General features: G+C 43.2%; 1 protein-coding gene across 1 annotated transcript in view; it reads right to left on the reverse strand.

Moving 5' to 3' along the window:
* Positions 1-1,778: 1,778 nt before the first annotated feature.
* LOC108670926 overlaps positions 1,779-10,985 on the reverse strand; it is a 16,036-nt gene continuing 6,829 nt past the window's right edge. Inside the window, exons 3-6 of the mRNA XM_018158420.2 lie at positions 8,216-8,455; positions 6,840-7,043; positions 5,616-5,723; positions 1,779-5,124 (exon numbers count right to left, since the gene is read on the reverse strand). Of these exons, the coding sequence (XP_018013909.2) occupies positions 4,825-5,124; positions 5,616-5,723; positions 6,840-7,043; positions 8,216-8,455 (852 nt within the window). The 3' untranslated portion in view covers positions 1,779-4,824. The remainder of the gene's footprint in view (positions 5,125-5,615; positions 5,724-6,839; positions 7,044-8,215; positions 8,456-10,985) is intronic.

Consider the following 10,985-nt stretch of genomic DNA (forward strand, 5'->3'; position numbering starts at 1 on the left):
CAAACCGAAAGCAATCATGACCAAATTCAAAATGTATTGACATTACGCTTATGCTAGCATCGACAGATAAATTTGTACGTGTCGGACAAATTTACAGCCGGTCTCGCGGCCGGATTCCAGATTTACTGTACATCGAATATCTCTCAAAGTACTGAACGTAGCTCGATGAAACTTGGTACACGAGCTACGTTCAGTACTTTGGGAGATATTCGATGTACACTGAATCTGGAGTCCGGCCGTAAATTTGTCCGACACGTTAAATTTGTCCGAAACGTGAATTTTATTGTCCGCTACAATTTTAATAAGCGCGGTAAACGCTAAGTTTTAGCAAATTTTCCACGCATATTTTCTTCAAATCGAAACCGATCTTGACCTAATTAACAACAATGATATTCATTGACATTACGCTCCTGCGAGTGTTGTCAGAATTATTTTGTCCGTTTCGATTTTATTTAACACGCAAAAGCTAAGTTTTGTCAGATATTCTTAGCATAAATTTTTCAAATCGGAACTGATCTTGAATTAATTCACAACGAATTTATTTATTCACAATACACTCCTGCTAGGGTTGTAGAATTATTTTTGTCTGCTTCGTTTTCACGTAGTGCTCTAAACGCCAAGTTCGTTAGTCGAGCAAAGAGGCCAGAACTTAGCGTTTAGGGCGCTGCGTGAAAACGAAGCCGGCAAGATTCTGACAACGCTAGTCTTAAAATCAATTATAAAAAACACTAGCACTAGTGTATTATGAATAAGTAGCTTGGTTGTTAAATAATTTAAAATAGGCTTCGATTTCACGAAATTATTGAATAGAAGTGTCAGCACTGCGCGAAAATTGTGCTAAAGCTTAGGGTTTAGCGCGCTTATTAAAATCGTATTAGAGAAAAAACGTCTTTCGATGCTAGCATAAGCGTAATATCAATAAATATATCCCTTTTAAATTGGGTCCTGATTGGTTTGATTTGACCGCCCTATGCGTGGAAAAACATTAATGGAAATTCGTCCCAAAAGTGTCGATGTGGTACACTAGAAGCCGTTTTCATTCAAATTTTTGCCAGTCAGACATTTTTGCGAACAGTATTGCAGCCAGTTTTTCACAAGGACCAACATATTTCGTAAACGTTCATTAAAAAAACTCCTGGCCTTATCACCAACGGGAGGCTTCCAAGAGTTTGCGAGCAAAGTTCATCCAAAATCTACTCAGTAATGAAGTAAAATTTTCTTGAACATCGCGGATTCATGTCCGTATCTACGCCCAACTCTGAAACCTAGCTGAATTATTTAAAATTTTCACGACCTGAACAGGCGCAGAGATTTGTTTTAAACTCATACACGAAGCTCAACTTTAATGAGTTTATTTTGTATCGATAAAATTCTAGGTCACAGCGAATTTGGGCTCGTTTAGTCCTATAAGTTATGAATGAAATCAAACTCGCACGACCTAATCATGGTATGCGTAGATTCCGTTTATTGTGTTTAGTAATTTATAAATATTCCTTGGTCACTGAAACCGGCCGTCGAAGTGTCCGATGGGTCATATATGCAGTTCTTGGATAGCAGTCAGAAATTTAATATACTTATATTTCTTTAGTGAACTTTGCACAATTAATGATTGTTTTTATTCGTGAAAAAATCTCGCGAGTATAACTTCATTTTCTGCCAGATGATTGTATGAAATTTAGCAGGAATTACCAATCTAATATATTGATTGTAACTGAATAATAACCGTACAGTCGTCATCATCAATCGAAGGAGGCAACACTTGGAAAGAGACTCATGGAAACATAAAATGAAACGTTTACTCAAAAGTTTAAATAAATTACTGAATAACTTTCGCAATTAGGAAATAATGAAACTTTAAGGCTGAATCTATTATTAAAACGAACGCATGATAAGCTTTTATAACGCATGGTTCTTGAAAGTATTATGAACATATAAACACACTGTCCAATTACTATCATACATTTTAGATAAGTAATAAAAAGGTTTCACAATTTAGTACATCATCAAACCACAGGCATAAGATATTGAATGTTACATACATCCTTCGTATTTCTAGCACATGAAAACAAAATGTACAAACTTAACATGCACGATGGTGCATGAGCATGAGTACACCGTTAACAACCGCAACCAAGCTACAACCATAAAAAATTCACGTAAATAATGAGTAGTTAGTGAATAGACGACAACTAGGACTTGATTTTATGCTATGGTCAATTGATCAGAACGGACAAAAAGATCCAGATCGCTGAACAAACAGCACGCGTGGTTAGTCGTTGAACAGGCAGCATGCGTGGCTGATTGCAGGCGCATTTCTAACGCAAGGCTTGGACTTAGTAAGTTCAGCACTTACATAAACAAATTATGATATTTATATTACACCAAAAATAACCATAATTATGATACGTTTCAATATCATGTATCGTATAAATAGCCATAATAACTTGAATACATTTTCCATAATCTCCGTAGGACAAACGAAACTGAAATCACATAAATGAAAAAAAACGTATAATATAATTTGTGTATATACATCGTTGCAGAACCATTTTATACGTGCACGTAGAGCAATCGCTATACTCTCTGACACAGGGTTAATCGCAATCACATGGAGTTGGCCGCTGTCATCAGGTAAAAAAAGGGTTAACGCGTACATGTAAGGTTTTGCGCATCATCTACATAACAGGGGTTCATCTTAATCCCCTCCTAGAAGGGGTTCATCTTAATCTAATCCTAGAAAGGGTTCATCTCCATCCTCTCCTGGAAGGAGTTTATTTTAATCTATTACTTGAAGGGGTTCATTTTAATTCCCACCTAGAAGGGGTTCATCTCGATCCCCTCCTAGCAGGGGTTCATCTCAATCCCCACCTAGAAGGGGTTCATCTAAATCCCCTCCTAGAAGGGCTTCATCCTTATTCCCACCTAGAAGGGGTTCATCTCAATCCCCTCCTAGAAGGGCTTCATCCTTATTCCCACCTAGAAGGGGTTCATCTCAATCCCCTCCTTGAAGGGGTTCATCGCACTCCCCTCCTTGGAAGGGCTCACCACAGTCCCATCTGATAAGAGGTTCATCACAATCCCTTCCCAGGAGGGGTTCATCTCAATCCTCTTCAAAAAGGGGCTTATCACAATCACTTCCATGAAGTTGCTGTTTAACGCAAGCATCCCTTTTGATGGGAGTTATCAGACATTAATGCAAACTAAAGGTATTCGCTCTCACTCCCGAGTGAGAAGGTTTATTGTGACCATCTTAGTGAGAGGTAAATTATCGATGTTATTTTAATATAAGGGGAAACATATTCGCGGTCAATTATACAAAAGGGTGTTGGCCGCCGCCTTTACAATTACAAGGGTTCATTTGAACCCCATCTGTTGATAGGGTTTATTAAAGCCGCTATTAGGGGTCTGCCAGGATAGAAGCTTGAATGTAATAGAAAGAAAGATAACAAGAAGGATACGAAGACCGAATTAAATAGAAGGAAAGATAGCGAGAAGGATGATAAGATTGAAACGAAAAATTAGGACGTCGGTTGCTTACAGTTTAGAGTAGGTTCCTTGTAAGTGCAAGATAATATATATATTGCAGCCTAATTAAGTTGTATTATTAATAACATAGTTCCAACCATTGAACAATTATATGTACACCAAAGGCTGTATATATACATGTGAGCTGCGACAAGCGTGTGAACGATCAGTGAGTGTAGTGCATCAAAGTACGAGACACTCAGCATAATGAATGGGTCACCTTGTCCAAATAGTGACACACTTGCGCGTAGAACATTTACGATATTTTAGAGAACCAAACTGGGTCAGGATAACCCACACATTGGCAAAAATATATCGCTATTTGGACAAAGATAGTGTGATGTCGGCTGCCATATTTATGCAGCAAAAAAATTTCAACACCTCAGGCTGCTTTGCACTTGCCCTCAGGCGGTTATTTTAACTGCCTTCAAATTGCCAAAACATAGTTAAGTATATAATAACAATTAAAGCGCTTATTCACTATTATGTTAGGTATGTACCACTTCATATATATACAATATCAAAAAGTACGAAATGAAAGTTTCGTGATATTTACACGAACTTAGCCTCTCATTTCACGATAAAAACTGCAACCCTGCAGCCAATCCATAAAAAATTGCGCCTTTTTTCCATAAATGAGGAAATGCGCTAAAAAAGCGCGGATCGAAGTTTGCAAAACTCGATTACTGAGTTCCTCAAATGTTAGACCAATTCTAATTTGAAAAGAAGCTTTGATTACTGATAAGAGAAATCAAGAATAATTTCTTCGTGATTACTTTCAATGGAAAGGCTCACCTTGTAAATTTATCCATCAATTAGACAGAAACTTTTCGAATAAACACCGTAAACATTAAGCGGGTATCATCCCGCGCTGAATTAGAACAATTAGGCTGAATGAATTCCGGTTCATTCCGGTTCATGTCTTTCCCAGATTTAGAGACGAGGTTTGGTCGTTGCTGTACACGACGCTGCTCAAGAAGAAGTCGTGGAGACACGTCGTGTAAACGACGTGTCTCCACGTGTGTCGTGCGTCGTATGTCGTGTCGTGTGTCGTGCGTCGTGGCGACACGACGCATGACACTCGCACGTCGTGGCGTGCGAACCGTCGTTAGCAGAACTACTTAGACTCTCATGTCGTAACGATGATTTGGATGTCATCACATCGTGAGGTAGCTGCTACGCCATCATGTCGTAAGTGGTCTCCAAGGTTTGCAGCCTACGCCATCATGTCGTAAGTGGTCTCCAAGGTCTGCAGCCTACGCCATCATGTCGTAGGTGGTCTCATCTAGGGTCTGCAGCCTACGCCATCATGTCGTAGGTGGTCTCATCTAGGGTCTGCAGCCAGTTAAATATCATGATATTTCGCTCATATTTGCTCAGTTGCCGCCCACGGTCACGCTCTATATCCTGCGCCGTGAGCGCCCCCCCGCTGCCCCCCTTAGCGCCCGAAGTCGTGGCGAGGGAGGGGGCAGCGGCGGGGGGCAGGGTGGGGGCGAAGGGGGACGCCAGCTCCACCTCCTTCTTAATTATCTTGAAGATATCCTGCGGGGTCTGGTAGGAGTGGCCAGGAACCACCAGTGTTATCCCTCCAGCCTCGACCTGGACAACAAGGATCGGTCAATAACACCAGTGTTATCCCTCCAGCCTCGACCTGGACAACAAGGATCGGTCAAGAACTCGAGTCGCTCTTTGCAAAAAATAATTCGCGCGAGACCACAAGAAATTCCATATTGTCAGCATTTTTTTAATACGTTAAGAATACGTGACTGTTTGAAATAGTTACTATCGCAAACGTAATTATTCGCTTATATGCTAATACTTTGACGAAGTCTATTATGAAAGCGCTGAAAATGGCTTTAATGAAGACAATTTTTCACTATGCATGCATGAGGCGCACCTTGGTCCATCAGTATTGTTAAATTTGACTTAGTTCATAAGGAAGGTGATAGAGGCAGTAAATGTCATAATGTAGGGAGAATATGATCACCATGACTATTATAAGGAAGTTAATGGTAATGTGCAGGTGATAGAGGGAGGGGCCAAAGGGGCCTGAGGGGGTGAAGGTGATAATGTAGGGAGAATATAATCACCATGACGCCACTGGCGCCGTCGGTGCGCAGCAGGAGCGACGACTGCGAGAACCTCTGCAGGGCGCGGTAGGTGCTCACCAGACGCCGTCTGATATAGTTCTGGCGAACCTGTATACAATATACAGTAACTTGTACACACAACACACAGTAACTTGTACATACAACACACAGTAACCTGCACACAACACAGTAACTTGTACACAACACACAGTAACACAGGCAGGCAAGTCGTCCTTGCCATTGAGGACTTAGAGGCCAGTCTATGAGTACCGCGTATCTGCCCTCAGTTGGGCCAACTGATGTTCGATGCTGTTGCTTGCTTCTTGCCGCCGGTAGTGGTGTAGAGGCTGACGATCAGAGATTGTGCCCCAAAACACGTTCAGTCATCTCTAGAAGGTCTCAAGGGTGAATTTCCTTCCTTTTAGCACCTTGGACAAGACAGTAAGCAGTCTCGGCCTGGCCGCGGAAATGAAGGTCCAGTGAACCTTCAAGAAACAGCCTTGGTCCTCGCGTGGAGGTTTACTGGACTGATCCAACTGCGGCTCTGCGACCACCGTGAACACGGTCCACAGATAGCAGCAGTACTCAAGGAGAGGGATCATATAAGGGCTATGAAAAGTGCAATCATCAATTTCACTTCTCTGATTATGAACGTAAGATCCAACCGGTCTGCCGCCGGCCTCCTGCGATTATTACCGCTATATGTGGTCACCATACTTTACCTGGGATCAACACTCTAGGATCGCAAACGAGAGGCTGCTCTTCGATTTTTGTATTATCAAATCGCAGGTAGCGATGTTCCGTAACAACTTTTCGCTACCTCTGTCTCTCAGAGTTCCAAACTTGGTTCCATTGAATTGCATGCTGTTCACTAGTGCCCAGTCATGTATTGCAGAGAGGTCTTCTTGCAACCTCTCGCAGTCCCTCCTGTCCGTGATGGTCATTATAATCCTGGTGTCCGCAAATGACGATGAAGTGGCGGGGATCACTGCCACATCTATGTCGGTGATGTGGATGAGAAAGAGACCAAGTACCGAATTGCTATTTATTAACTCGCACACATTGTAAAACTAATGGAACCTATAGTGCTATATACTCCTATTAATGGAACCCATAGTACAATATACTTCAGCACTAATATAGTACTATATTTAGTAAAACTTCGCCACCGTGTCATTTACTACCACCTCAACAGGAAAACTCGCATTTAATCAAGCCACTGACTTTCTTATTGACGGATCTGATGAAGTCGGCGGCGGTGATGACGGGTGTGGCGTCGAGGGCGGCGGGGCGGGCCTGGGGCGACGGCAGCTGGGACGTGGACGCCACGTCGCCCACCGCCACCCACGTCGAGCACGAGCGCGACGCGGCATCCAGACGGGGGGCGAACACCCCCTCCACGCGGCCCCCCATGCTGGACATGTTCACCTGCGGGGGTTATGGGGAGGGCAGAGGGTTATGAGTGGGGGACGGTGGTTGTGAGTGAGAGACGGTGTGTTATGAGTAAGGGATGAAAGGTTGTGAGTGGAAGCGGCGGGTTATGAGGGGTGAGGGGGTTATGATCGAGTGAGGGGCGAGGGGCTATGAGTGGGAGACGGAGATTTATGAGTGGGGGATGTGGGTCATGTGTGGGTGACTCCAGAACTGATATTCCCCGCTTATTCCCCCCATCTATCGATATGGGGGGAATAATTATGGGGGCTGTAGTGAAATAAAGACCGCGGTCTGACCCCCAATAAAATATGCCGAGGGAGAGGGGCGGTCACTGCGGTGGGGACATCGGCCCCCCCACCTCCCTCCCCCCAGTGATGATGGGAGGAACTGGGCGATGATTAGGAATGCCCCACCCCGTGACGTGCGCCGTTGGGGGGAGGGGGAGGGCATGGAAAAAGGGGGAAGAATACAAGGGGATTCTCTCCTGAAAAGTCATTCATCCCTAAGACTTTCTATCCCCGGGATGCTAGGGGAAGGAGGTGTAAGATCCCCCAGACGGGGACTCGTTGAACTATTCCATATGAAAACCATGAATAACTTTTGAAAAACATTTTATTATAAATTAATATTTTGTAAAGTTTAACGAAAAATTCTATGATACTCTGAAACGCAACACATGAGCAACGAGTCACCAGTAGTGGCCCTAATCGTGCATTGTAACGCAATTATTTACAACGCTAGTGGCACTAGTAGATCGACAATATAGTGCAATGATTAGTTACTCATGCAAATTGATCATAAATATTGCATGTTGATTGTAGCAATGATAGCCCCTATCATCGGATGATAACGCGCTTCCTACTGGTGCAATAATTAAATTCTAATTATGAAGCAATGATTGAACACATGGGGTAATGATTGTCAGCTCTTATACCAGTGCGACGATCAAGTCCTAAATGACCATAATACTTGTGATTGGCCCAATGATTGCCCCAATCATCGGATGAAAACGGACCTCCTACTATTGCAAAAATTAAATTCTAATGATGAAGCAATGATTGCACACCCTTGGGGAAATAATAATCAGCTCTCATACAAATGCAATGATCAAGTCATAAATGATCATAATACATAATGATTGGCCCAATCAATTAATAATAACGCACCTCGGAGGCCCAGGGTCGCAGAGCGTCGCCGTTGGCGCAGGATATGTCAGACTCGCTGAAGCTCTTGTGCAGCCCCAGCGCTGAGGACAACAGTCCACACGACCTGATCAGGTCTGAGTCTTCTTCCCCCCACAGTCCACAGGGGGCACAGTCCCCCTCAGCCCCCCCACCAGTCCATGTTCCCCCGCCGCCCCCCGCAGTGCTGCCTGCAGCTGAGTTGTTCTCGCCCCCACCGGGAACCTGCAGGAAATTGAAAAAAGCAGGAGTTGAAATTGAAAAAAGTCAGGAAATTGAAAAAAAGCAGGAGTTGAAATTGAAAAAAGTCAGGAAATTGAAAAAAAGCAGGAGTTGAAATTGAAAAAAGTCAGGAAATTGAAAAAAAAAACAGAAGTAGAAATTGAAAAAAGTCAGGAAATTTCAGAAATTGAAAAATTCATGTGGGGATAATTTTTTCATTCAAATTTCAGTTTTATATTCAGCTATGCTCTATAAAATAAAAAATAAAAACTATTAAAGCTAATCAAAATAATCGAGCACAATTGTTATATGCTAATGCTGGCAGTCGAAGGTTTTAGTGAAATATTGTAATAATGATTATAAAAATAATATTAATACTATCAATAACAATAATAATGATAATGCGAACACCGGTTTTGATAATAATAATATTCTGGCACTGCGAACACTGCCGGTGCCTTCAATATCTTCCGTAATTGACAGTAAAATATAAATTAGCGCTAAATATAATTATTTATCCACCTTTCTGGAAATAAAAAATTAAACGAACCCAGCAAGTGAGGAAGAATATTTAGGGCGAAAACAACAGATATTTCAGCAAAATAAGAAGCGAACTTGTAAGGTAAAAAGAATAGACATAATATGGCCAGGCGAGAGGGAAAATGCCGCTGCTGGGGAGACGAAAAGGGAAATAACTTATGGAATAATAATATAATACAAAATACATGAACAACATAAGTCAACAAGATAAGTGATAAAACTTGTCAGATTCTGAACTTTGGCGCTGTAACTGCGTGCATGCAACGCGGTAACTGCTTATGGTAACGTTAACTGCAGCGCGATTACTGCGTGATCAAGGCACGTGCAGAAGGTTTACGTGAGCGCATGAAATCAAGGCACGTGCAGAAGGTTTACGTGAGCACAATAAATCAAGGCACGTGCAGAAGGTTTACGTGAGCGCAATAAATCAAGGCACGTGCAGAAGGTTTACGTGAGCGCAATAAATCAAGGCACGTGCAGAAGGTTTACGTGAGCACAATAAATCAAGGCACGTGCAGAAGGTTTACGTGAACGTGAGAAATCAAAGCACGTGCAGAAGGTTTACGTGAGCGCAAGAGATCAAGGCACGTGCAGAAGGTTTACGTGAGCGTGAGAAATCAAGGCACGTGCAGAAGGCCTAAATTTATGTCAAGAATGAGATGCATATAGGCAGACGTAAGCGTCCTAGATGTTTAGTTTAGTTTAGTTTAGTGGCCAAATGTTTACTAGCGCTTCAGCTATTTAGCTATCTCGCACCGAAAGTCAAGATGAACATCACCATAGAGGTGGAAGGTCTCAATTATTCATCACCCACAAGGGGCGGAAGGTCTCAGATGTCCAGCCGGCTGAAGCTGGCTCGAAAGAAGCAGCGTTAGCATCTCAAAGAGACGACGTGACAAGGAGGGACAGGTGAAAAGCAACAGAAACGAAGACACTCGAACAAGAGGTCGCTTACACGGGACGTCGGCCGCCCGCACGAGAGAGACAGAGAAGGGAAATGTAAGGAATCCTACCTACATAATAACTTGATGTAAGGAATCCTACCTACATAATAACTTAACCCCACAACTGAGACCTGCAGTCAGACACCGCGAGCTCAACGGTGGGGCGCTCAGGAACAATCCCCCTAGGAACGCGAAATCCCATAGGACTTCTGAGGCGCACAGACACGCGTCACAAGTCCCCCCTGAGGGGGCGTCCTAGATGTGTCTATCCTTCTAATCCAGAGATTCTACACGTGCACAAGAAGAAAAAAAATCTAGGGGACGTGCAGAAGCTCTCGTCGAAGAGAAGAAGTAGGAGGTTTAGGACGGGAAAATTTAGAACCACGGAGAACGTTAAGGCAACAGGAAGCCATGAGCAGGAGATATAGGCATATTTAGGAGCCATGCAGGAGTGTGCTGAAATTATAGTAAAATGTAGAATGAAAAGGCATGTGCAAAACTAGGCATGAGCAGAATCAGAATGTCTAGGCATGAGCAGAGTCAGAATGTCTAGGCATGAGCAGTCAGAATGTCTAGGCATGAGCAGTCAGAATGTCTAGGCATGAGCAGTCAGAATGTCTTGGCATGAACAGAATGTCTAGGCATGAGCAGAATATCTAGGCATGAGCAGAATATATAGACATGAGCAGAATATCTATGAATGAGCAGAATGTTTAGGCACGTGAAGCACGTATAGGCATGAGCAATGTCTAGGCATGAGCAGAAAGTCTAGGCATGAGCAGGATATCTAGGCATGAGCAAGAGCTTCTAGGCTTCGCGGAAACCCTAGGTTTAGATGTTATACGAGAGTGCATAGCAGGGCACGGTTACAGGACCGGGCACGTGCTGTGCGACGTACCTTACGTGTACGTACGTACTAGGTACGTAGATAAGTACGAGCATGGCTAGGTACGTAGATAAGTACGAGCACGGCTAGGTACGTAGATAAGTACGAGCATGGCTAGGTACGTAGATAAGTACGAGCATGGCTAGGTACGTAGATAAGCACG

The sequence above is a fragment of the Hyalella azteca genome, unplaced genomic scaffold (assembly GCF_000764305.2).
Source record: "Hyalella azteca isolate HAZT.00-mixed unplaced genomic scaffold, Hazt_2.0.2 contig1481, whole genome shotgun sequence".
In the NCBI taxonomy this organism is placed as follows: domain Eukaryota; kingdom Metazoa; phylum Arthropoda; class Malacostraca; order Amphipoda; family Hyalellidae; genus Hyalella; species Hyalella azteca.